This window comes from Camelina sativa, chromosome 3 (genome assembly GCF_000633955.1).
Source record: "Camelina sativa cultivar DH55 chromosome 3, Cs, whole genome shotgun sequence".
Taxonomy (NCBI): Eukaryota; Viridiplantae; Streptophyta; class Magnoliopsida; order Brassicales; family Brassicaceae; genus Camelina; species Camelina sativa.
The window spans coordinates 4,592,624-4,618,820 of record NC_025687.1 but is presented as its reverse complement, the minus strand read 5'-3'; the positions used below and the strand labels follow the sequence as shown (position 1 = coordinate 4,618,820).

Below are 26,197 nucleotides of genomic sequence, written 5' to 3'. Positions count from 1 at the left end.
TTGGTTTAGCAGATCCTCCAGGGGACGAACTTTCTCCTGTTCGAGTAGATAGGCCTTGACCTTATCCAGTCGGGTCTGCGCTTTCATTGTTGTTCGCTCCACCTTCTCCCAACGATCCCGCCGAAGTCTCTTGACTTCGAAGTTGAGCTGAACCTTTAACCCGTCGCATGATTCCTGCAGTTTGTTCTTCTCTTCCTCGAGAGTAAGCGCTCGGGAGTTCAGTTCACTAATCCTCAGCTCGGAGCTGGCAATGATACCATCTTTCTCGGCAACAAGCGCCTCGAGCTCTTTGATCCTCGCATCCTTGGTGTCGCTGGCAATCCGGATTTGCTCTGCGCATTCTTTCACTTTCTCGAGCTCCAATCCAGACTTCTTACTGGATTTGGCATGCCTATCGTATAATTGAGTCAGCGTGTTCATCTTGGCGGCAGTCTGTAAACCCGAAGAACATATGTCAGTTCGCCCGCTAAAATTTCAAGCAAATTAAACAAAATGATAGGGCATACAATTAGGTGGCACTCGGCGACATCAAGGAACGCCAGTTTAAATTCAAGTTCATCCGCCGACGGAAGGATTCGACTGGAGGTCTTCAAGGTTCGGAAGAGCTCGCCTGAGGCTTCACGATTGGTCACCAGAGGGTAGTCGCCGAAGTAATGATAGGAGAAGCGATCTGTTTTAACATTTCTCCTTTCCAGGCGAAATCGATCGGCAGATTCCAGTCCGGCTTCTTCCGCCGAGCGTTTGCGGTTCACTTCCGGCTATGGCTCGGCGACTGGGTTATCTCTGGTTTGCTTCTTTTTCTTCTTCCTTCTTTTGGATCCAGCTTCAAGTTGCGGGACATCCTGTTCTTTGGTCGAAGGATTGGCATTCTCTAAGGCCAAAGGGAGAATAACTTCTTCCGCGACATCGACTGTGTTGACGTTTTCTCCAGAAGCCTGAGTAGGGTCAACGTCGGTCTGTTCCGGGATGGGATCGACTTCGGTTCGACCCTGAGATGGGTCGATGTCAGCTTCAATGGCAGCCTGCGTGTCACGGCGAACGATCTGGTGACTGTCCGATTCAAGGACACGTGCTCCGGTAGGTTCCGCAGTTCGTCCTAGTGACCTAGCAAAACTTGGGAACGTCGTCCTGGGTTTGCCCATCGCTGTTTCAACACGGATACGGGTGATGAACTCCCACTAACGATTGTTTCCGGTTAATAGAGCGTCTCTGACGGGATGGTAGTTTGGAGCTAGCCGCGTCGCGCAGAATGGACGATCTGGAAACATGCCACGAAAAATTAAAACTGGTTAGAGGTGCCGAAGTCAATTAAAACGTGCTGAAAATATAAAGTCTACCAGGATTTTCATTCCACACTCTCCGATGGAAACCTAATGGGTTAGCGAGTGAGTACTGATCGACGCGGACGTAGAAGTAGTGGTTCATCCACTTCTTGAATTTGCTCACTCTTTTACCGATAAGGAAATTGTGCACCGGCCTCATATTCACTTCCCAGCGGTGTAGACTCTTTGATAACTTAAAATTGGATAGTTGTTCAAAACATTGAACTCCAATATTGACCCCGACTTCGGCTGCTACAGTGAGGGCAGCCATAAAGTTACAAATAGCTCCGGGGACGAACTGGCAGATCGCTATCCTGCGTCTTTGGGCGTAGAGCGATATCAACGCAGGGATTGGAAATAAGAGGCGACATTCGGTAAAATAACATTCGTATAGACATATATACCCTTCCGGAGGGTTCTAAGGGCGTTGGTCCTCTCGAGGAATCAGAATTGTGACTTCGCTGTTGAATAAACCACATGAGTTCAGCATGTCGTTCACGGTTTTGGACGAACTCAAACTCTTTTCGCCACCAATCTGTCCTTTATGGTCAAACAAGGGATCGATATCCTCGATCAAGAGTCCTAAGGGAACAAACCGATCTTCCTCTTGTGACAGTACGCCTTGAGTCAGTTCGGTGCTTTCCTCTTCAGGACGAACTGATGGTAACGGCAATACTTGTGAAGATGAAGTTCCTGCTGAACAGCAAACAAGGTGTGGTGGGACTTCGGAAGCCGATCTACTCGACTCACCGATCTGCGTGGTACGCTCTGGGTCGAGAGTTTTCCGCCTGGAAGATCGACGAATTAGCTGTTCGCCCTCGACTTCTGGCGAAGAGATGGGTTCTGATGTGCTTGCCATATTCTGAGTTCGGAGAGTGCGGAAGAAAATCGGAACTAACAAAATAAATAGGAGAGAGATCGGAGCAGATTACCTTTCGTTGTTGACAGAAAATGAGAAATGACGAAAGGGGAGGCGTATTTATAGAGTCGAGCGGGTGGCAACCCTACGCAGAGCAATTATGACCTATGCGACTCTTCGAATTCCGGGCTAGCTGATGTGATGCAAACGACACGTGTCGTCCGAGCAATTCGCGGCGAAATGACGCGAGAATCCGGGTAAAATTAATTAAGTTTTCATGGATTAGATCGGATATTCTCTTCCCATAGTTCGAAACATTCGAATTGAATCTCGAATATTCGGAACTGGGGGGGGACTAATTGTTGGTGCGGGATTCAGCACCCCCGACATACCGAGCTAAACCAGAAATACTAATTGATTAGTTAACCGGGAAACCGGTTAAGGGCTCGATTAGGTCAACAAGAAGTCAGTTCGGCCAAAGTGTCGCCTTGAAGAAGAAGGAGCCGACTTCCACTTCGGCACGGCGGCCGAATGAAGCAATGAGGCAGTTTTCCATATCTCACTTCGTCCGATAAGAAAAGTTAATATATTGTAATCTTAGAACATGTATAAAGAAGGAGAGACTTCTCCATTGTAAGGCATCCAGAATAAAATACAATAATCGAGTTCTCCTCTTGTTCATAGCAATAAACCCTAATTCCTTTGAGTTCTACTTCTTTACTTTCAATCTGAGGGCTTAGATCTATTTTCTAGAGAGATAACTCTATTGAATTTATTTCCCTCCTTAAACAAATTCATTGTGGAAACCTAGTTTCTACAATCACTGACCGACCATCAAAGCATCATCCTTCTCCAAAAATCTACAATAACATTGCGAAGTCAAAGTTAATTATCGAATAATAAAAAAAAAGCTTTTGAACGATTCAATTTAGTTAGAAGAAACCAAACCCTAGAAGAATTGAATCGGAACGATGACAAGAACTCGGAACGATGACAACAAAGAAGAAGAAGGGAAAGCTATGGGACTGAGAGACAGAGAGCCGGAGGAGACTATTATTTATAGAGATAACAATAACTAGATGGACGATCCTGATTTGATCTCGTCTAATATTTCAGCGGTTAAGATTAAAAGTCACAAAGTCGGTAGTCAAACACTTTGACTATTTTGTCCACCTGGCGCTCCATCACTAAACTTTTCCTTTTTTCTCTATATATTTCCTTTTCCTATTTTGATTTTTTTTTATATTCTTTTTTGTTTTTGTTTTTTTATTGTTGTTGCCTAGTTGGAAAAAAACAAACAAAACAGAGATACATATAACCGTTGCAGAGATAACAATTTATTGACTTCATTTAAAAAAACAAAAAAAAAATTCATCAAACTGATCCGCAAATATATATATTTTTTAGAAAAGACAAATTTTCGCTTTTAATTTATATACAAAAATAAATTACAACTAGCATTATAATAGTTAAAGAAATTCTCTCAAATTATACATTTCTTCATAATAATTGAGTTCTTCTAATAAGAAAATGTTGGTTAAATCAATTATCATAAACCCTCTCTAGTCCTAAACCCTCTCTCTAAGTCAGAAGTAAGGACCATTTATTATCAAAACAAAGATGCTCTTCACCTTCTATGAGCAATAATGGTGAGGTGAGGTCACACTACCAGCAAGAATCACTTAAATAATCAAATCAACGATGACATCAAAACAACAAAACTGAAGAGGATATGAGCAACACAACTCCTCAAAATAGATTTGAACGTGTTCCCCCAGAATCATTCCAACCAAATTCTGACAATGGCAAACAATCTGATATATATATGTCCTGTGTAAGAGCTTACAAATTTAACTAAATAACTCATTCTGGCACACTTATAAACGTAGAAATCCTACACTAGGAGTAACAAACCTAGAAAAGCCACTTCACAAATTCATGATGTACAGATACAGGGAGTGTAGGCCAAAACAGAACTACCACTTTGCAAAATCATCAAACCCGGATGCAATGATAATGATTATATATTCTCAAGTAGAAGCTATTAGCATCAACTATATAAAAGATGCAGCAGACTACAAGCACAAGCAGATAAGGGGAGGAAAAAGAATATCATAAGTAAGTAGTTGTTGTGGTAGAGGTAATCATCATGATGTATTTAACAAGATATTCATCTCCGGACCTCTATATGTTCACCATATTTTGAAAGTCACATTAGCTTTACACGAAAGACTAGCAATGGCCAGTGTTACATAACCAAATTTGCTAAGACCCCAATGCAAAAGAGTAGCAAAGAGATAAACCTGCCGCAATTCTTTGACGGTGCAAGCTCAACTTAAGAGGGAGGAGCAAAGACAACTCTAAATATGTCGGAATCAGGTTGCAATTACAAGACCTTTTGATATATAGTGTCTTCCTCAGTTCTTCTTGCCCTATAGAACGTTTAGTAGTAGGACTTTTTATAGGGATGAGACGAACCGGTACGAACCGCAGTTTGGTTTAGGGTTAAAACCCGATCGGCTGATTTAAACCATGAACCGTCGTCGTCGAGACTCTATATAGATAGACTGCATCTGCTTCTTAGTGGGCTCAGAAATTTCTAGAAAAGCCCATATTGGTTTTCTATCAAGATGCTTTCTAAAAAAGCAACAATAATTAAACCGGAAAACAGCCAGTTCAAACCGATATGGGTCTGGCACAAGAGAACCTCAATATCATTATTTCTTAATCCTCGGTTTGAATTTTTGCTATAGGAAAACAAATACAGAAATACTCTATAATTTTAAACTAGTTCATCGAGAGAGGCAGAGCGAAGCCAGCCTTGGATGAAATGAAACCAGCCTGGTTTTTGGACTTGACGTTACTTTTCTATTGTGTTTTATTAGAGATTGAGCGGCAGACGTTACGAAAACATTCGTTAGCGCGCGCTATGTTGGTGAGAGGTTTAGCATAGTACTATACAGAGTTTAATTAGGTGGACCGTGGAGGGCTTCAATATTTAACTTTTTTGGAAAAAATAATTCATGGGACCAATATTTCGTCGATTCAACATAAATAATATCCATGTGATCATCATTCATCACTAACATTTGTATTTATTTTTACATACCGTAAAATGTATACGTATATGCATGTACGCACATATATGTATGCATCTACCATCCAAATGTTGAATGATGACTGGGTGATGGTCTAGTGTAATGAGAACAAAACGGTTCGGACAAGAGAGAGTGGGAAAAGATACAAATTTTGTCTCTATGAATTTATGAGGCAACATAACTGTAAATATTATTGCGACGTCGGCTCCTATTTTCCTTCAATTTTTTTTAAAGTAGATTTTATTTACAAGCCATAAAAAAAAAAAAAAAAAAAAAAAAAAAAAAAAAAAAAAAAAAAAAAAAAAAANACAAATTACACAATCCATATATAGCTCTACTTAGATTGGTTTTCCTTTCCAGTTTCCACATTATAAAAAAAAAATCAGCTTGTCACCTTTTGCGGAACATTGACCCTTAACATAAAATTAATGGCACAAGATTGCGTATTCCTTGAACTGAGAACCATATAAAACAAACTACTCATGTAAACGTAATTAGTGTAGAGGGAAATTGATCATGATGAAAGACAAAATCGAAACAACAATATGTTATATAGTAGTATAGGAGTACAATAACTATTGTTCCAAATTTCTGAATGAAAATTAGTCAATCAAAACCAAAACAGTAATAAAAGAATTATAGGATGATTTAAAACAAATATATTAGACAATAGACCATGGAATCATGGAAAGATATTACCGTAAATTGCGAAGCCGTTGCAGGGAGTTGATCACGGGGAGCCAACAAAAGAAAAAAGAACATTATAAAATTTTAACAAGATAGAAAAAGGTTCACGAGAGAGGCTTTGCGCTTGAAGACGGCATATAGAACTCACCTTTAAATTTCGTATGGCCAAAAGATAAAACAAAAATTAACTAATCCAAAATCAAAAAGAAATAATAGCCACATAACAAATGACATGTGAAAAAATATATTTACTTATGGTTTACGAAGAATATTAAAAGAATTTTCTTTTGATTGTGGGGTTAATATAAAATCATAGTGCGTGGATTAACACTATATAATTTGGCTAGCTTTATGCGTCTAATAAGTACAAAAGAAACATGATGACGAAGGTTATTTTTCCCCTAGATGTGAGGACATCGGGCAAAACATATTGATCTAATTCGAAATCGTCTCAATCTTATCAACATATATCTTTTTTTTTTGTTCAAGATCTTATCATCTTATCAACATATTCGATTTCTCGAATTCTTCTAGTATATATAACTTCTTCCCACTTATTAGTGACTACGTGTACTATATACCATATTATATTATATTTTGTCAAATGCGTAAATTTAATTTAAAACGTAGAAGACAGGTAACTAATGATATATAGTTTTTGGCGTATCAGAGAAATGGTACGGGCCACAAAAATATAAGTTTCGCTTTAAAGAAAAAGAGAGATTGGCACGAGATCATAAAGAGTCGAGCTGTGAAGTCAAAGGGCATATATACATTTTTGTTATTATTGCATTTCCAATAATTACAAAACTCTCGTGCACCTCACAGATTCGTCCATATTGTTTGTTATTTGTATACATTATTAGACAAATATAATAATCGCATCGATTCTTGGCTTATTCCATGTATGAGTTGTTTTATACGTAAAAGTATGATCTAAAACAAGATTTATGAGCATCCACGTATGTATATAGTTTTTTTCTTGATTGTCTCGTTAAAGGTAGAGTATAATATGAAATATTGTTACATTAATAAAACTGCCAGATAATTTAGATTTTCTGATATTCTGCATGTTTTTTTTTCTGCATGTTATCGCAGGCGGATCCTAATCAAAGCCATTTTGAATAATTCACATGCCATTTACGGATTGACTGATTAATCGGATTAGATGGCCGTGTAATAGGATTAGATGGACGTTAATTAAAGATCAGACAGTAACTACGAACGCATGTACACTGTTTTGACCCTTAAGTGGTTTGCAAACGACTGATATATGTACGTGTAAAGAAGTTTTTGAACATTGTTTTTTACCGTCTCGTAACTAAGAGCAGCAACAGAAACAAAGATAGGCAACATGTTAGGTCCACCTATAAGTCTTCGATTTTATAAATGCAACGTTAGCTTTAGGCTTAGTTTTAATAAATGTTTTGTCTGACACATCTCTTGATCCTTCACGATTCTTTCCTTATTACAAAAAAAAAATTGAAATAAATAAGGCTTCTTTTGTTCTTATTTGTCTCGTGCAACAATGAACAGTGGCATTATTGATTATCTTGACGAAACAGAGGGTCATTTAGAGGCATCTATTGATTTGGACCTATATATACGTATACATTGGCTGCGTATGTAAAAGCTGAAACTACCTGTACTCTCAGTAAAGAAGGCAACATGACTCTGGTCTCTGACTATATCTTCACATATTATAATCAAACTTAATGAAAACGATTTTAACTTTCATGGTTCTTCGTGTACTGTGACAGTATAAAATAGTAATATTATTGCAACTAGTATTAATTATTAGGAACCAACTATGTGTGCAAGCAAGATGATCGATTGTAATCGAGTAAAAGCAACACAAAAATAAACCATAACAAAAAAAAAGTTAGGTATTATCGATGTAATAACCACATTTATCAACAATGTTTTAATCTAACAACACTCATTGTAGTTCACGTTTGTAGAAAACAATTCATTTGAAATTTATTTTTTTGTTAACTACCACGATCAACGTTTCATGTGATGATATTCTTGTCACAATAATTCTTTTTTTTTTTTTTTTTATTGTTGTTTATTTTAAACTGAAGAATCAGAAATATTCATACATAGCCAGCAGCTTTTTGGCTGTCAAGAAGGGGAACTCTGTCGAATCACATATATGTTTTGATCACATGATGCTTTACTATTGCAGAATAGTAAATCCATAATTAATAACTTATCATTTATAATTATAATTCTAAAAATCCAGAAAGAAAATTAAATAATATAGTTCTTTATTTTATGTTTTTTCTCTATTAGGACAAAACAAGTACTTACTCATTTTTTTCCTTACGACAGTTTGAAGTTAGCATTCTTTTGTATTTATTCCTTAGTTTAAGTTTATTTGACAGAGAAATGTGAAAGCGATCTCAAACAAGATAGATAATGCTCTTAAAGAGCTTATTGAAAGAGAAATCTAAAACTGAAAACACAATAGCTCATTGGAGATTTATTCAAATGTAAAGAACAAAGAGAATGAGAGAAGCTTTAGGTTGTCTTCATGAACAAAGTGATTGTAGATTTATATTTCATAAATGGGAAGAAGGAGAGTTGTCTCAATACAACTCTCAAGGTTACATTTCTTAGAGTCATTACACATATATATATGAAACTTATCTCACTTGGGAAACCCTAATTACATGGGCTTTAAGACTAGTAATGGATCATACTATTGGGCTTTGTGGCTTGCTCTAATACTCCCCCGCAAACTTGGCGTGGTATGAAAGCAACATAACAAGTTTGAAACCGCAAATGCAATGGCTTTGACATGAGAATGCGTTGTCGAAGCAAGATCGTTGTGATGTAGATAGCAGCATCTCTTCACCATAAAACCAGTCAGTAGTGTGAGAACTTTTCAGCTTCTTTTGACCTATTATTTGTCTCACAAAGAGTTCAGGTTTTCTTTACCTCGTTTAACTCTCCTAAGCCGTCTATGAAAAAGAAGAATTTGCTTCCCACAACTACTTAAATCCTACTTGCTATCTGCTTCTCATCCATTTACCAACCACAATTTGCATAAAACCAATGTCTTTCTCTTTGACATTTTAACAAACACCTTGTGTGCTCTCAGCAAACCAGAAAAAAATTCAGCCATAAACCCATCCTTATGAAATCCAAGACCATATGTTTGCATTCTAACTTCATGAGTTCAATCTTATAATCTAAACTAGCCAGCACAAACCACCATAGAAACGAGAACCAGCAAAATTCCAAGCCTATAACTCTAAACCATTTCTTCCCCTTTCTCAAGCTCCATGTTCTGTTTTTGCTTTAAGCTTCAACGGTTGAAGAAATCATTATCTTCTCTTAGTTGACTTCCTCTTAGCTCGTGACCTTGATGGATCCCTAGCAATGGACAAGACGATTAGAAAACGTCACTGGTCTGACTTTGGAACTAGTAGAACCGGCAAACCCATGAACCGTATTGCTCTGATACCATGAAATCAATCTCAAACAAGATAGATAATGCTCTTAAAGAGCTTATTGAAACAGAAATCTAAAACTGAAAACACAATAGTTCATTGGAGCTTTATTCAAATGTAAAGAACAAAGAGAATGAGAGAAGCTTTAGGTTGTCTTCAAGAACAAAGTGATTGTAGATTTATATTTCATAAATGGGAATAAGGAAAGTTGTCAAGGTTACATTTCTTAGAGTCATTATATATATATATATATATATATATATATATATGAAACTTATCTAAATGGTGTGAAACTATGAGCGCACAAAGCTTTTCCTGAATCCCAAAGATGGTTTATGGTTATGATCCGTACATGCTTGATAACAGCAAATATATGTATCAACAAATGTCTTAATATTTTCTTAATTTTCAATGTATTGTTATTTAATTAGTAGCTCGTGGCCATTTTATTAGCTCTGATTAGAAGTTAGAGTAATTTTTTAAGTTTTACTATATATTCTATCATTTTGTTACAATTTCTTTAGTTTATTTCTATTAATCTTAATCATCAAATCCATTGAATATGTTCACTCAATTCGAAAAAGTATTTCACGATTACCATATATATAGCACAAAATTGCCGATCAAAGTCATTTCTTTGATATACAAAAATAAGAAACAAATTATTCACAAACAATGCCGACAGCTCGTGATGAAAGAAATGAAAAAAAATGCCGACAACATTTTGTTTCAAATTTTTCATTATAGTTAGTGTATCTACATATATGAGAAAAAAATAATGTAAAAGAAAAATATGAGGACCTAAAGAAACAAGCTTCAGTTACTTTCTGTTTTCTGTTTTTGCTCTTTCCTTTAATAGCAGTCTTTTTTCTTGAATAATAAATGAAATTTAATCTAGAATGGATTCGACAAAAAATATAAAATAGTTAAAAAAATGAGAGAAATATATAATTAAATAAACAAAAAATAATTGGAGGAGCTGTGAATACAAAAGCAATGCCCGTGAAGTAGTGCATGTGAGTACTAAAAGAGATGTTATAATCAGTGCCCCATTGACAACATATAGACCCACTCACGAGTCTCTTTCGTTTTATATTCTTATATAATATATGTTTTAATATATTAATTTCGTAAGAAAATTATAACGAGACAGAATTTTTAAAGAATGTTTCTCAGCAATTTTTTTTAATTCTGTTCATTTATTTCATTTGCCCAATTTTTTTTATATTTTAATACTAGTTTTGAGATTTCAATTATACACTTCCTTTTTGGTTAAAGATTCTGAGATTATCCACTTGGGATAATGAGAAAATCTGAAACTAATTTGATTAATCATTTCATGGTGTTCTTGAAACAATGCTTGCAATATTTTTAAAAAAACCCATTTTCTTTTTCCCAAAATGGCATCTTGAATTTCTACACCACACTGTCACAGTAAATATGAAAATCATACGACACTCTTATCATGCTAATACGACAATCCAACACATACATGTATTACATAGACACATGCTTGTATCCATCTATACGTACATATATATCCAAATTAAACAAAACGCAAGAGCCTAAAATGGAATATACACCTCATTTAAGAATCCCCACTTCACGGTGCTCATATACAACAGTCATGCAATTACACATGTGTTTAGATATATGTGTGTAATGTAATGGCAACCAAATTAGATGAGTTTTTAACCAACCATAAATTTTCACGTGGCATATATATCAGTATATTATCCCTTGCTCATACACAGTTCGCAATTCAGGTTTTGACCGATTGGGTAAGACTTAAAACTTTTACCCACGGTAAAAAAAAAAATCTGCTTTGGTTTCACGTTTGGCATATTTCTACCCATAAATAAACTAAGCTCCAAATACTGATTCACGAGTTATCATCACTGTCAATATCATCATTATCCAAGTAAAATCAACATAATGGTCCTATTATCATATATCGATAAATTGTACATAGCTTAGATTTATTCGTTTGTTTAGTAATTTTTTATATAATGATAAGTTATGTACTAATCAACAATTTGGAAAATAAAGGACATTATTGATACAGTATCGTTTTCGATTTTAAAACAAAATTCCCATATTGAAAACCCGTGAGCCTCTCTACATTCTTGGACTGCTTCCTTATATAATCTCATCAAAAACCTTCTCTTTCTTCAACCAAAACCAAAGTCTTTATCTTAGTCTCTTCAACCACCACAACACTCTTCGTTTAGACAACAACAACAAAAAAAATGAGAAGAAGTCTAAGTGTGAGAAGCATCACGATGATGATACTAATGGCGGTTTTGGTCTGGTCTGTAACTCTAGAGACCTGCATTGCTAGAAGAGGAAGGCATTGGAGACATAACCACAGAGGCTCTTCTGACTTGTCTGATTCCTTGTCAACCAAGAAACCAAAGAGCCATGGGCACAGTCACCACAGTTCTCACAACAACCACAACAACAACAACCATCACCACAAATCTAAACCTAAACCGAAACCGAAGCAGAAAACGCCGCCAAAAGCTAACGACAATAACCCTCCGGTGGTTTCACGGCCACCTAAAGTCCAACCACCACCTCTTCCGCCGCTAAAGGGATCTCAAGTTTTCAACGTGATGGACTTTGGGGCAAAGGGTGATGGCAAATGTGATGACACTAAGGTACAATTCAAAAGCTAATTTAATTTCGTTATCCGTACTGTTTTTAATCCTAGTGGTTGTGTCTATTTGATTGATTAGAGCATTTTATATTTCGTTTTCATGAGAATACTTCTTTTTTTAATCAAAAAGACAATTACAGTTGAGAGATCACTGAGACAACACGAGACAGAACAAGGAAATTATAAAAAAAAACAGAGCTCAGAAAAAGATTTCTCTGTCTGTAAAAGTCACCTAACTTTTTTATTTATTCTCTCTAAATTCTAAAATATTACATTGCGCCAAAAATAAAAAGACAAACGAATATAAAGTTAGTGACAACAGAAATAACAGATTACAAATGGGACCATAAGTCACAAGCTTCAATAACTATAACTATAGTAATAGCTCTGTAGAACAAATGGTGATTAGAGGGTTTTTTAGTTTAGTTAATGAAAATAATTAAACAGAGTTTCATAATGTTAATTTGCAGGCGTTTGAAGCGGCTTGGGCGGCGGTTTGCAAAACTGAGGCATCGATGATGATCGTACCGCCTGAATACACTTTCCTTGTTGGTCCGATCTCATTCTCTGGTCCTTATTGTCAAGCTAACATTGTGTTTCAGGTGAGAACTGATAGTTTTTAAGTAGCAAAAATTATATCTTGTTAATGTAAAGAAATCTAAAATTATTACTGTGAATACTGTAGCTTGATGGTACGATCATAGCTCCAACGGATTCAAAGTCATGGGGAAAAGGGTTAATGTGGTGGATTGATTTCACAAAGCTGAAAGGAATTAAAGTACAAGGGAAAGGTGTGATTGATGGAAGAGGCTCTGGTTGGTGGCAACAAGATTACCCTTTCATTGATGGTGAAACCAAACTCATCGTCCCTTTGTACAATTCTACTCACCAACACCCTCCAATGCCGGTAAATTCATCTTCTTCTTCTGCATTGTTCTCATTCACACAATCTTCATCTAAGCTAAAACTCTGTTCTGTTTTACATTTGACAGATAAGAAGTGAGCTTGATGGGAGAATGCCAAGCATCAAACCAACGGTGAGAAATGAAAAAAAGCAAAATAATGTTTTGTATTGTAATATTTTAAGCATAATTGGTTTGTTTACTGTGTAAGTGTTTCTGGTTTCGTTTAGGCACTGAGATTCTCTGGGAGTTTAGGCGTGGAAGTGACTGGTATAACGATCCAAAACAGTCCTCAGTGTCATCTCAAATTTGATAACTGCGTAGGGGTTTCAGTGCATGACATTGTCGTTTCTTCACCTGGTGACAGTCCAAACACTGATGGTATTCACCTCCAGAACACCAAAGATGTCCTCATTCACAGTGCTACTCTCGCTTGCGGTATGTACTTCAAATTCTTGAATCCTTATTCTTGAATCTTGATTCTTGATTCTTGATTCTTGGAATGATGAATCCTGAATCCTTGATACTTGTGCAGGAGATGATTGCATCTCGATACAAACTGGTTGCTCGAATGTGTACGTGCACAATGTGAACTGTGGACCGGGTCACGGGATCAGCATTGGTAGTCTCGGCAAAGAAGGTACAAAAGCCTGCGTCTCGAACATAACAGTGAGAGATGTAGCGATGCACAACACGATGACAGGTGTACGGATCAAGACATGGCAAGGAGGAGTAGGATCCGTGAAAGGGATACTCTTCTCAAACATTCAACTCAACGAAGTCCAGCTTCCAATAGTAATAGACCAGTTCTACTGCGACCATAGCAAATGCAAGAACCAGACATCAGCGGTTGCAGTGGAAGGAGTGACTTACGAAAGGATAAAAGGAACATACACCGTGAAACCGGTGCACTTCGCTTGTAGCGATAGCTTCCCGTGCGTAGATGTGCAGTTATCTTCAATTGAGCTTAAACCGGTTCAAGAACGGTATCATATGTATGATCCTTTTTGCTGGCAGACATTTGGTGAGCTCGGCGCTCCTACTCTTCCTCCCATTGATTGTTTACAGATTGGGAAGCCTCCGAGAAATAAGGTTCATGAGTCCGATCACGATGTGTGTTAACGGATTCTGCAAGTAACAAAAATGTAGATTAATGTATATCTTTCTTTAGCCTATATAAACCTACTACATATAAACTACTACTATTACTACTACTTGATACGAATTTAATGTTTAGTTCTAAAATCAACTCTCTTTCTACTTGAATTAATGTCTCACCTTGTTAACCAAATACCAAGTGATGATCATCAATATTGATATATATATATATATATATATATATATATATATCACTGAACTGCAACATTGAAGTTGAATTAAACATTGATTGATTGATTGAAGGGGACATTCATTGCAATTTACAAATATAAGGGGTTATTTTAAGAAATAGATAAAATTTGTGGGTACTTTATTATACTAAACACTAATAGGAGGGGTACTAATGAAAATTGAAAAATTCACAATTACAAATTACAAATCACAAATCACACAAAGTACCAATTTTTTTCCAATCACAAATCAAGTCTTGTGCTGATTTGAAAGCTTGTCGCTCGCTTTAGATCCCTTCAATTTTCGAAAGGTAAGCTCCAAAGCTTTCAGATTCGTCTTGCTTCTTTTTGGGTTTTCTGGATCTTGCATTCTGATTTCCTTGATGAAGTGATCTCAAGTATCTGAGTTGTTATGTTTCGGAGAAAACTGAATCTTGTTTCGTATTTTCGTTAGATTGTAGTTGAACGATTGTGTATCTTGGGATACAGACTAGGCTTTGTTACAATTCATCATGTAATCGTGATGGATATGTGTTTGATACAACAGTTGAGTAATGCAATTCTCTGAAAGAGTTTCTGATCTCTTATTAAGTGGATCCATGTAATGGAAGAGGACAGGTTGAATCTTATTATTATGCACAAGAAAAAGAAAAAGAAAAGAGAGTTTTTTTTTGGGTTTGGTGTTGAATTTATCCAGTCGACTATATATTGAATGCTTGTTGTGTTACAATGATTGCGATATAGTTGCATTCGATCTAATTTGGTGTAAAAAGGAACAATTTTTAGGAATGGAGAAACTATGTGAGTTTGCAAAAGTGCTGTGTGATTGAATTGTTGTTTATGGGAGTGTGATTTTGACATTTCAGGATCAACAGTTAAAGGAAAATGGGGCTTTCATTTGCGAAGCTTTTCAGCCGGCTTTTTGCCAAGAAGGAGATGCGGATCCTTATGGTGGGTCTCGATGCTGCTGGTAAGACTACCATTTTGTACAAGCTCAAGCTTGGTGAAATTGTAACCACCATTCCCACCATTGGTAAGTCTTCTAACCAGACATGATGCATTGTTCTTTCTCCTTTTTTACTTCTATTAGATCACCTGAATTGTTTAGGCTGTTGGATATTTTCATCTATCTGTTGTTAAGATGCTCGTATCAGTTTAGCTTCTTTTCCATGTCACTCTCACAGAAGGTTTTGTTTTGGGGTTACTTGAATCCTGGTAGTCTGAATTAGATTTGTAGGCCAATACTTAAGTTTTGTTTCAGAAAACTAGCAAGAAGGGATAATTAGTCTTCTTGCTAATTCTCTCAGTTGGCTTAGAATGCAACTTTGTTAAACAATGTCAACTTGTAGGATTACAAATACTACTTGAACGAGTGACTGGAGTTTAACTTAGTTAGACAATGAGACTTGATAAATAATTTGTTTTACAGGGTTTAATGTGGAGACGGTTGAGTACAAGAACATCAGCTTCACAGTCTGGGATGTCGGGGGTCAGGACAAGGTTTGTACTATATTATGGTATTTGCAAAAACCTCTTTGGAAAGACTAATGAAAGAGGATACATTTTTCCACGTTTTCTCTCTTACAGATCCGTCCCTTGTGGAGACACTACTTCCAAAACACTCAAGGTCTAATATTCGTGGTTGATAGCAATGACAGAGACCGTGCTGTTGAAGCGAGAGATGAACTTCACAGGATGTTGAATGAAGTATGTTTTTGATGCTACATAATTATGTTAAACTTTTTCACTTGTCAATCCCTGATAAGTTTGTCCTTCTGGTGCTTTGTAACTACAGGATGAGCTGCGGGATGCAGTACTGCTTGTGTTTGCCAACAAGCAAGATCTTCCAAACGCAATGAATGCTGCTGAGATAACTGATAAGCTTGGCCTTCACTCTCTCCGACAACGCCACTGGTAATTTATAATTTTATCTCAGCCAGGAGGATTTGTTATGTACTATTGCATAACTTGAAAACACATTGCTTGCTCTCTCTTTTCAGGTACATCCAAAGCACATGCGCAACCAGCGGTGAAGGGCTCTATGAAGGTCTGGATTGGCTTTCCAACAACATTGCTAGCAAAGTAAGACTTCAGAATTCTGATTTCATAGGCTTATTTGGTTCAGGTCATAGAACATTTTTTTGACTCTGTTAGTTGACTGATTTCATTCTTACTCTAGTGGATTAGAGAGTAGTCTGCAATTATCTTGATGTTTGATTTCAGCTCTTTCTTTTACTTGAATCGCAGGCTTGAGGTTATCTCGACCAGATATTTTTGGTGAGGGGATTGAAAGCTTCTTCTCCGGAGTCAACTTTATCTCTTGTGGTTTAAGACACCTGATTGATTTGTTTCCTGTTGAACATTTATTATGTTTCCTTTTTGCTTACTCTTCTTGAATTTGAATTCTTCTAGTCATAAAGACATTTTTTTTCCTTATTAGAAACGGGTTAAAAAAATTCATATCTTTCGTCTTTATAAGGTAAACGGGTTTATTTGATTTTTTGTCTTCTTATAATATTTAAACCTGCAATAATAATGGAGTAACTATCAATCACTCCCTGAAGAAGTTATCGTCAATATCATAACGCGTGTGCTGAGATTCTATTTACCCAACTCTCTTCCAAATTTCACTTGAAGTTATAATGCGTTAAGAGTTTCACCGTGAGGTCCGTGACCAGTAATTTTTCATGGGAAGAGCTTAAATTATACTATGTTATTCTAAACCGGATTTTGTTTACTTTTTTTTCAGACATTTTTTTGAAAAATATTAATAGAATCAGACACTTTATAAAGAGAAAATAATATATTGTAGAAAAGATTAACGTACGCGGCATCCCCGACAATGAAGGTGAATGGTAAATCTTCTAGATATTGGTACTCTTCTTTCCTACAATTATTTACTGTAAAAATAAAAATAAAACAATCAAGTGAATTTTTAGCCTATTTTCTTAGTAATTTTTAGAATTCAATTGTTGAGATATGAGAGACTTTCTATTTTTATACCCAAAAAGAAATCACGACTTGAAAAAAAAAATCCAAGTAAAAAAAAATTCATCAAACATTCGAGTTGATAAAAAATATCTCTTCTTCCTATCTTCCTTGTTTTGCAAGAAACCCTATTGGCTTGGATTTTTGATTTTCCTTTCTTTTGTTAATTTCCACAGATCCTGGTTTTCTCATAAACACATAATCTTGAGAAACCGATACATTGTTTTTAAAATTTAGAATCGTGGATCTCTGAGGAATTTAAATCCGTCTTGGTTGGATCCCAAAATAAATAGTCCCTTTCTTGTTCCACAAGGAGCCTCTTTAAGAGCAACATTCAAACATGTAAAGGAGAGAAAGATAAAGACAAAAAGGGTGAATAGAAATGGACAAAGTCCAGCAACAAGCAGATTTGCTCGGAAAGAAGATTTCCCCGTTTGTAGCACAGCCGACAAATGTCGGAGGATTCACTGATCAGAAAACCACCGCCGATTCCCAGACGACACAGCCTCCAGCTACGTCACCTCCTGCTCCTCCACCCCCAGAGGGTGGCGGTGGCGGCTCACAATCATCTCCCCCGCCCGTAACGGCTGCTCCCCCACCACCGAATCAGCCTCCTAATACAAGTCCACCTCCAACGCCTCCTTCTAATTCCCCTCCACCTTCTATAACTCCACCTCCTTCACCTGCTCAGCCTCAACCCCCGCCTCAATCAACCCCAAGCGGAGATTCTCCAGTGGTAGTTCCTTTGCCAAGGCCTCAGTCTCCTCCTATTTCTTTTCTTCCTCCTCCTACCGTAGTTACTCAGCAACCGGAGACAAGACCTAACAATGGTGAACCACAAAACCCCATTAACAACCCTATTTCTCCTCCGTCTCTCCCTTTTACTCCCTTTTCGCCGCCTGTTGGGGAAGTTTCCGGTANAAATAAAAATAAAACAATCAAGTGAATTTTTAGCCTATTTTCTTAGTAATTTTTAGAATTCAATTGTTGAGATATGAGAGACTTTCTATTTTTATACCCAAAAAGAAATCACGACTTGAAAAAAAAAATCCAAGTAAAAAAAAATTCATCAAACATTCGAGTTGATAAAAAATATCTCTTCTTCCTATCTTCCTTGTTTTGCAAGAAACCCTATTGGCTTGGATTTTTGATTTTCCTTTCTTTTGTTAATTTCCACAGATCCTGGTTTTCTCATAAACACATAATCTTGAGAAACCGATACATTGTTTTTAAAATTTAGAATCGTGGATCTCTGAGGAATTTAAATCCGTCTTGGTTGGATCCCAAAATAAATAGTCCCTTTCTTGTTCCACAAGGAGCCTCTTTAAGAGCAACATTCAAACATGTAAAGGAGAGAAAGATAAAGACAAAAAGGGTGAATAGAAATGGACAAAGTCCAGCAACAAGCAGATTTGCTCGGAAAGAAGATTTCCCCGTTTGTAGCACAGCCGACAAATGTCGGAGGATTCACTGATCAGAAAACCACCGCCGATTCCCAGACGACACAGCCTCCAGCTACGTCACCTCCTGCTCCTCCACCCCCAGAGGGTGGCGGTGGCGGCTCACAATCATCTCCCCCGCCCGTAACGGCTGCTCCCCCACCACCGAATCAGCCTCCTAATACAAGTCCACCTCCAACGCCTCCTTCTAATTCCCCTCCACCTTCTATAACTCCACCTCCTTCACCTGCTCAGCCTCAACCCCCGCCTCAATCAACCCCAAGCGGAGATTCTCCAGTGGTAGTTCCTTTGCCAAGGCCTCAGTCTCCTCCTATTTCTTTTCTTCCTCCTCCTACCGTAGTTACTCAGCAACCGGAGACAAGACCTAACAATGGTGAACCACAAAACCCCATTAACAACCCTATTTCTCCTCCGTCTCTCCCTTTTACTCCCTTTTCGCCGCCTGTTGGGGAAGTTTCCGGTAGCCAAGGGTCTCCTCCATTTTCATCTTTATTGCCTCCGGTGATTCCCCTAAACCCTAATATTCCACAGCCGTTGGATTTACCTTTGGCAGGAGGATTAAATCGTGTACCCTCGTCCCCTCCTTCCCTCTCCGACTCCAATAACAATTCCGAAGGCTCTAACAGCAATAGTAACGGAAATGGACAACAACATAATTACACCGAGAAGACAATGATCGGTATTGGGATTGCAGGTGTGTTAGTCATTTTATTCGTTGCTGCCGTTTTCTTTGTTAGGAGGAAACAAAAGAAAGGTTCTTCTTCTCCCCGCTCTAACCAGTATTTGCCACCTGCTAATGTCTCTGTAAATACAGGTAACAGACTTTTCGTTCTTTGCCTCGGTCCAGCTCTTATTCTTGATTCTTTGGTGTTGTTTCTTGACATTTTGTTCTAATTCTTGATTCTTGTAAGCTCTTGTTATTGATTTTGTTCGTTCCAGTTTTGTTCTCCTGACTCTTGTTCTTGACGTCGCAGAGGGATTCATTCAGTACAGGCATAAACCGGGAAATGGGAACAACTCGGCGCAAAACTCATCACCAGATACTAACAGTCTCGGGAATCCAAAACTCGGTAGAACAACACCACCTGACTCCGCAGTATTAGGGACTTCAAAGATCATTTTCACCTTTGAAGAGCTAAGCCAAATAACGGAAGGATTTTCCAAGAGATTTGTGGTAGGAGAAGGTGGGTTCGGGTGTGTCTACAAGGGCATCCTTTATGAGGGAAAGACAGTGGCGATCAAACAGCTAAAGTCGGTCAGCGCAGAAGGATATAGAGAGTTCAAAGCTGAAGTAGAGATCATTAGCAGGGTGCATCATAGGCACTTGGTGTCTCTTGTTGGTTATTGCATCTCTGAACAACATAGATTCCTCATCTATGAGTTTGTCCCCAACAATACTTTGGATTACCATTTACATGGTACGTTCTTTCTCTGACAATACAATCTCTATTTGTGTTTCATAAAACTATATATTTTTCTTAATTTCTTCAAAACCGTTGATTATATATATGAGAATTGCATTTTGGATTTAGACTTGTGTTAAACATTTTAAATTTGTCTTCCTAGATACATCTTCATAATTATTGATAGGACACTGCTGAGCGGAAATAGAGACTAATCTACTAGTTAAACCGGTCGGGGGAGTTATTTTGTTACTAATATTGTCTTATGTTGTTATTGTCAGGCAAAGACTTGCCAGTTCTGGAATGGAGTAGAAGAGTCAGGATTGCAATAGGCGCAGCCAAAGGTCTTGCTTATCTACATGAAGATTGTGAGTATACCCTTTACATTTTTTTTTTTAAAATTATCTTCTTAATGGAATATGAATATATTTCCTAGCTTCGTAGGTATAAAAGCTATATATAGTTAAAGGAAAACAAATGTTTCAAGCTGAACTTTCTTTTATGAATTGCATAATAGGTCACCCGAAGATTATCCATAGGGACATCAAATCGTCAAACATTCTGTTGGATGATGAATTCGAAGCTCAGGCAAAGTCAATATTTTATTTATTTATTTATTTTTCTTCTATTTTACTGTCTTTAAAAAAAAAATAGTATGATTTTCTGTATTCTGATTGTGATGTTCTTCACCGAGAGGATTTTGATTTGCTCCATACGTAACAGGTCGCAGACTTCGGACTTGCCAGACTGAACGATACTGCACAGTCCCACATATCAACGCGTGTCATGGGCACATTTGGGTACTGTCATTTCTCCTTTTAAAAATATAACCAACTTAATTTAAAAAAAAAAAAAAACAATTTCATACTGAAAACTTTGTAGTTTAGTCGCTTTCATCTAAACAAGTACTTTCCCTTACATATGAGCTTTTGATCTTCATTTCCCTATTAGTGCAAATATATACATATCTTCTAAAATTACAGTACGTGATTTCACAACGTTCGTTTTTATTTTAAAAAATGGTGAATATCACTAAAACATTTGGATGACATCATTTTCCAAATATGATAAATGTTATACAGTGTTTCACTATTCTCTTTTAAACCGATTCCAAAAATTGTTATCTTATGTTAGGATGATCATCATGTTTATTACATATGAATACATACAGGTATTTAGCTCCAGAATATGCTTCAAGTGGAAAACTCACTGATCGATCAGACGTGTTTTCATTTGGAGTTGTGCTGCTCGAACTCATAACCGGTCGCAAACCTGTTGATACATCTCAACCTTTGGGTGAAGAGAGTCTCGTTGAATGGGTATTTTAGTTCTTAATTTCATTTATAGATATTTCAAGTTACGTTACAAATTGATGAAATACAATAATTTTTGTGTTTTGGCAGGCACGTCCACGATTAATCGAGGCCATTGAAAAAGGTGACATCAGCGAAGTAGTGGATCCACGGCTGGAGATGCATTACATTGAAGGTGAAGTCTATAGAATGATCGAAACGGCAGCGTCTTGCGTTAGGCATTCAGCTCTAAAACGACCTCGTATGGTTCAGGTCAGAAATAGAAATACTTGACTCTACGTCTGAGAAAGAAAACCCTCTGAACGACCCAGAGTGTCCCCTTTTTCGCAGGTTGTAAGAGCTCTGGACACGCGAGAAGACTTCTCGGATCTGACAAACGGAGTTAAAGTCGGTCAAAGTACGGTCTACAACTCGGGTCAATACAGTAATGAGATTCGAATTTTCAGACGAGCCTCTGAGGATTCCTCGGATCTCGGTAATACTAACTCTGGCTACTACCCAAGCCAAGACTACACGACTAGCCATGAATCTGAGAGCCGAGCCTTCAACACAACTCATCTGAACCGCTGAAACCAATCCTTTACGGAAGATGTGTTTTTTTGTTTTCTGGGTTCTTTGGGACCCTTTAGGAATTTTTAAAGAAAAGATCTTAACGAACTCGAAACCAGTACCCAGAAGAACATATATAGTTTCAAAATGTAAATTTGTCACCAAAAAGCTTGTTGAGAATCAAATCTCAGTAGTAACTTGTGGCTGAAGCGAACAAAACATTTGACCTATTTTTTTTGGGTTATGTACTATGTTTTCATATCGATTGTCTGATTTATCATCATCTTGAGCAGCGAATCTCTCAGATCTCCATATGCAATTCCGTCTTTGTTCGCCTAAAAAAATCCAAACTTGTATCAGATTTTTAAGAATCTGTGATTTAAAGTGTAGATTCAATGGGATTTGTGAACAAGTTATACCTTGACATTGAGAACTGTCATGGCTATGAGATCATGTCTGCTGAAGTTGACGTTGATGATCTCAAGTCCACATGAGTCTACAGCTTCAATCAACCTCTTAAATCCACCTCGTTTATGCTCCTGCCCAACCCGAATCAAGAAATCTCGCTCACCAATATCGTGGACTTGAAGATTCACCTTGAAAGAAACCAGAAACAGAGGAGTTGGTAGGATTTTACAGGTCAGATATGGTTGATCTTGAGGCTCTATATTTGAATAATACCTCGTTTTTCTTCATTTTCTTGTCGAGTTTAGAGGAAAGTTTTTCAGCTTCTGGATCAGCTATTGCAGATTCTTCCTCTGCAGCGATTTCTTTGTGTTCCTTCTCGTTGATTCCTTTAAGCTCATCTTCAAGCTTCTTCTTCTCCACTAGCAGTTCATTGATGTAATCAACCGCATCAGTGAAAATTCCAATTTTGTTCATCTGCATATAGCATAAAGAAATGGATAATATAATCCAATCAAAAGGGCTTATTGATCGAAGAGTGATTGAGAAACCGCATTGAGTTTTAGAAGAAACCTTTGTGATTTTAGGGACTACGGCTCTTAGAGCATACAAGGCCTGATTAATCTTATCTCTTCTTTTTCTCTCTGAAAGAAGATTCTTTGATTTGAAGTGTTCCTGAGGAAGCCTCTTATTAGCATTACAAGCGATGGCGTTTTGCACCACGGGATCCTCCTTGTTCATTACCAAACATGGCACTTGTTCCTCCCTATGTACTTCCCCACAGCGAGCATTCGGGTGATTTCCAAAACCATTCTGAGTTTCGTTGGAGTGATTGGAAACGCTAGATGAGCCGCCACCTTCAAAGCTGAGATTCACACCGCTACTCATAGATTCCTCTGCTCCAGGAGTGATCCTAAATTGCAGCCTTTGTTCAGGGAATGGTTCAGAGACGGCGTTACAACGCGATACAATCATATCAACCATGGTTTCGTCAAACGGTTTCTGAAACAACCAAAAAAAGAGGACAACTTTTTATGAAGTTAGTACCAAAACCAATGACAGGTTTTTCATAGAAATGCATGCTAACATGTTTTTACCATTTTAAAGGAGAACAGCTCAACGAGACCATCACTCACAGGAACAAGAACCCGTGTGTTGAACATGTCCTGCCATGAATAATCCTGATCAGATTGTTCTTATGATCAAAACAAGTAAAACAAGGCTGAAGAAGAGAGCCTTTTTTTTTACCTTTTTAGATCCAGGACCTGAATTAACCAACCATTTGGGAGATTTTGACATCACTACTTCTCCATGAATCCTGTAATTGAGAAGAAAGCTTTATATCATTTATTGAAAAACAATCAACTCAGAAGGGGTTTAAATGATGAGTAAAACATACCCAGGATAGAGAGGCATGAAGAGAGGAAAATGAGAAAGAGCTGCACAAGCTAAGGTTCTTATACGATGCTTGTTGTGTTCATCTATGCAGAAACAAACTTTCTTTTCTCTCTCCGTTCCTTCTGCGTTTTCAAGCTTAATGTTCTTATCAACATAACCACCGCTGCAGCAGCATCCCACCCATTCGATAAACCTGGCAAATTATGTGGAATTAAAAACAATTACCGGCTGATTTAATAAACTAGGGTGTAGCTGTAAAGATCATAAAACCCAGAGATCAAACAAGTTTGTCATCAATACAAACTTACTAAGACAAAACCAAAACCAGACAAAGAAGATTATAATATTCAAACTCTGAAAATTTGGTAATCCAGAGGTAGATGGTAAAGACAAAAACACGCACACAACAAGAAATATTACCAGTATGTCAAACCTGTGCTACTGAAAACACAAATCACCATGAAATCTAAAAAACCAGATGAGGCAAAAGACTCAGAAACCAGAGAAATTTGATAGAACAGAGCAATTAATCTAAAAAATGGAAACTTTGAGACCAAAGCGATTCAGGAAACCAGTAACAGAACCAAAACAAAAAACAAAATGTCCCAATCCAGAAAGCAAGGGTAACGACAACCATGAAAAACCCATCAGTATAGACAAAAATGGAAGCTTTTTACTGAAACCAATAACAGAGCCAAAAACAAAATGTCCCAATCCTATGAAAACTCATTAGTATTGATAAAAAAATGGAAGCTTTTTCACTAAAAGAAACAGTACATAGCTGCATGATGCACATGAACAACGAAACAAAGAAACCCAGAAAGGAGAGTGTGTACCTAGAAGGATCATCACCAAGTTTCCAGATAACACACAAGTCCCAAGTTTTGGAATCGACAAAGGGTCGAAGAAACTCCTTCACTCTCTCACCATTTCTCATCATCATATCTTTCTCTCTCACTCACTCTTCTGCAACAACAAGAGAAAGCCAAACAAAAAGCCTGAATCTTTTGTGGTCTTACTTATAAATTGATGTAAGGAGAGAGAAAGAGAGATGTTTGGCATATATACACAGCAGTTGCCCTGTCAAAAACAAATCATATTGGGAATATACGATCGTACAAGACAATGGTAACCAACTTCGCTTTTTGAATTAAAACCCAGAGAGAGAGAGAGAGAGAGAGAGAGAGAAAGAAGAGTGAATCGTCTGTACCCAAATCCGTGACAGAGGTGACTGTGACATCTGTAGAGAGGGCGAGACTAAGATAAAGATGGTTTTTTTACTCTGACTGTACGAACAAAGTTATCATGTGCTTGAAAACGGCCATAAAGGGAGGTGCTTTGAAGCAAACAAAAGAAAAGAAAGGACTGTATGGGTTTTGATAGCAACGCTTAACAATATGAAATGAGCAAAGCTTTTTTATTGTTTCTTCACTTCATAAAACCATACTCTTTTGTACTGTTTACTTTAATAAGGAAACGAGCTTTGAGAGCTTTCTTATTTTCAAAATAAAAGTTTGGACCTTTGGTTCTGTTTTTGGTTTTGTACTCTTGTTTCATGTGAACAAAGGTATTTGGAAATTTTCTTTACAAAAAGAAAAGAGCGAATAGATACTTTTCCTATCACGGCTGCTTCATGGCTATTCTGTATCTAATGATTCAATCAGAACAAGAAATGAAAACGAAGAAAATGAATAATGTTTGAAACAGTCAAAGTTGAAGTTTTAAAAATGTCTCGTCTTTTCAGAAGTTCAACTTTGCTCATCAGTCATCACTGGCAAGGTTAATAGCAGAATTGGCGATATATGATAAGATAGTGATGGGAAATATAAAACAAATAGAAGACAGGTTATACACTTATACAGATATTATTCATTTAACCAGCACAGTGTCTATTGTCATTGTTTAAGTGTTCTTCCATAATGGAGTCAAATGATCAAAATATTAGGACATTTCAATTTATGATACAGTTACTTACCTTAACTTATTAACACTGTGTTGTTCATAACCCCAATCTGACAGTCTTCTCAGACCAAGTATCCAGTTCTGGTTACGAGTTACAGTTATTATTGACATCCTTAGCCAAGAGTGGCTTAAGCTTGAACCTTTTTACTGATAACTGATAAGGCCATGGAAGGGTCATTACCTTAACGCAGATCAAAAATCTCGAACCGAAGGTTAGAGTTCTTGTAGACGTTTGAGCAATGCTCATAAACTGGGTTACCATCTTCTGGTTCTTTGTGCGGGTGGAATCCAGTCCCGGAACAGCTTCTCAGTACCTCCATTCCTCCTGGATCCGTTAGCTTAAATATTCCGTGACTCCTGAAAAATCAGTTTGAGAGTTCATCAAGGAAAATAGGTTGACTATATA

General features: G+C 37.2%; 5 protein-coding genes across 7 annotated transcripts in view; 3 read left to right on the top strand and 2 right to left on the bottom strand.

The window, feature by feature from the left end:
- LOC104769148 (polygalacturonase At1g48100-like) lies at nt 11,567–14,230 on the top strand. Its single transcript, XM_010493298.2, has 6 exons — nt 11,567–12,084; nt 12,554–12,685; nt 12,769–12,990; nt 13,076–13,120; nt 13,216–13,423; nt 13,521–14,230. Exons 1-6 carry the CDS (start codon nt 11,674–11,676, stop codon nt 14,105–14,107), a joined length of 1,605 nt encoding a protein of 534 aa, XP_010491600.1. The 5' UTR covers nt 11,567–11,673; the 3' UTR covers nt 14,108–14,230.
- LOC104769141 (ADP-ribosylation factor 1) lies at nt 14,533–16,773 on the top strand. The gene is made up of 7 exons (XM_010493285.2): nt 14,533–14,624; nt 15,180–15,346; nt 15,743–15,813; nt 15,901–16,020; nt 16,109–16,227; nt 16,314–16,395; nt 16,561–16,773. The coding sequence occupies exons 2-7, from the start codon at nt 15,199–15,201 to the stop codon at nt 16,564–16,566; spliced, it is 546 nt and encodes a 181-aa protein (XP_010491587.1). The 5' UTR covers nt 14,533–14,624; nt 15,180–15,198; the 3' UTR covers nt 16,567–16,773.
- On the top strand, nt 18,538–22,074 carry LOC104769130 (putative proline-rich receptor-like protein kinase PERK11). The gene is made up of 8 exons (XM_010493275.2): nt 18,538–19,575; nt 19,736–20,179; nt 20,446–20,532; nt 20,682–20,752; nt 20,888–20,964; nt 21,336–21,483; nt 21,568–21,729; nt 21,808–22,074. Exons 1-8 carry the CDS (start codon nt 18,687–18,689, stop codon nt 22,045–22,047), a joined length of 2,118 nt encoding a protein of 705 aa, XP_010491577.1. The 5' UTR covers nt 18,538–18,686; the 3' UTR covers nt 22,048–22,074.
- LOC104769084 (transcription factor bHLH90-like) lies at nt 22,162–26,059 on the bottom strand. Of its 3 annotated transcripts, none has more exons than XM_010493237.2 (9): nt 25,973–26,059; nt 24,666–24,795; nt 23,831–24,022; nt 23,680–23,749; nt 23,529–23,597; nt 23,005–23,433; nt 22,708–22,908; nt 22,446–22,622; nt 22,162–22,361 (listed from the first exon to the last, which is right to left on the bottom strand). In XM_010493237.2, the coding sequence occupies exons 2-9, from the start codon at nt 24,770–24,772 to the stop codon at nt 22,275–22,277; spliced, it is 1,332 nt and encodes a 443-aa protein (XP_010491539.1). In that variant the 5' UTR covers nt 24,773–24,795; nt 25,973–26,059; the 3' UTR covers nt 22,162–22,274. The 3 variants fall into 3 exon arrangements, with proteins under 3 accessions (XP_010491539.1, XP_010491516.1, XP_010491531.1); XM_010493214.2 differs by lacking the exon at nt 25,973–26,059 and adding an exon at nt 24,898–25,550; XM_010493229.2 differs by lacking the exon at nt 25,973–26,059 and adding an exon at nt 25,040–25,550.
- Nucleotides 25,673–26,197, bottom strand: part of LOC104778662 (AMSH-like ubiquitin thioesterase 2) — a 2,523-nt gene continuing 1,998 nt past the window's right edge. The window contains exon 4 of the mRNA XM_019243383.1: nt 25,673–26,090. Coding sequence (XP_019098928.1) covers nt 25,974–26,090 — 117 coding nt within the window. The 3' untranslated portion in view covers nt 25,673–25,973. The remainder of the gene's footprint in view (nt 26,091–26,197) is intronic.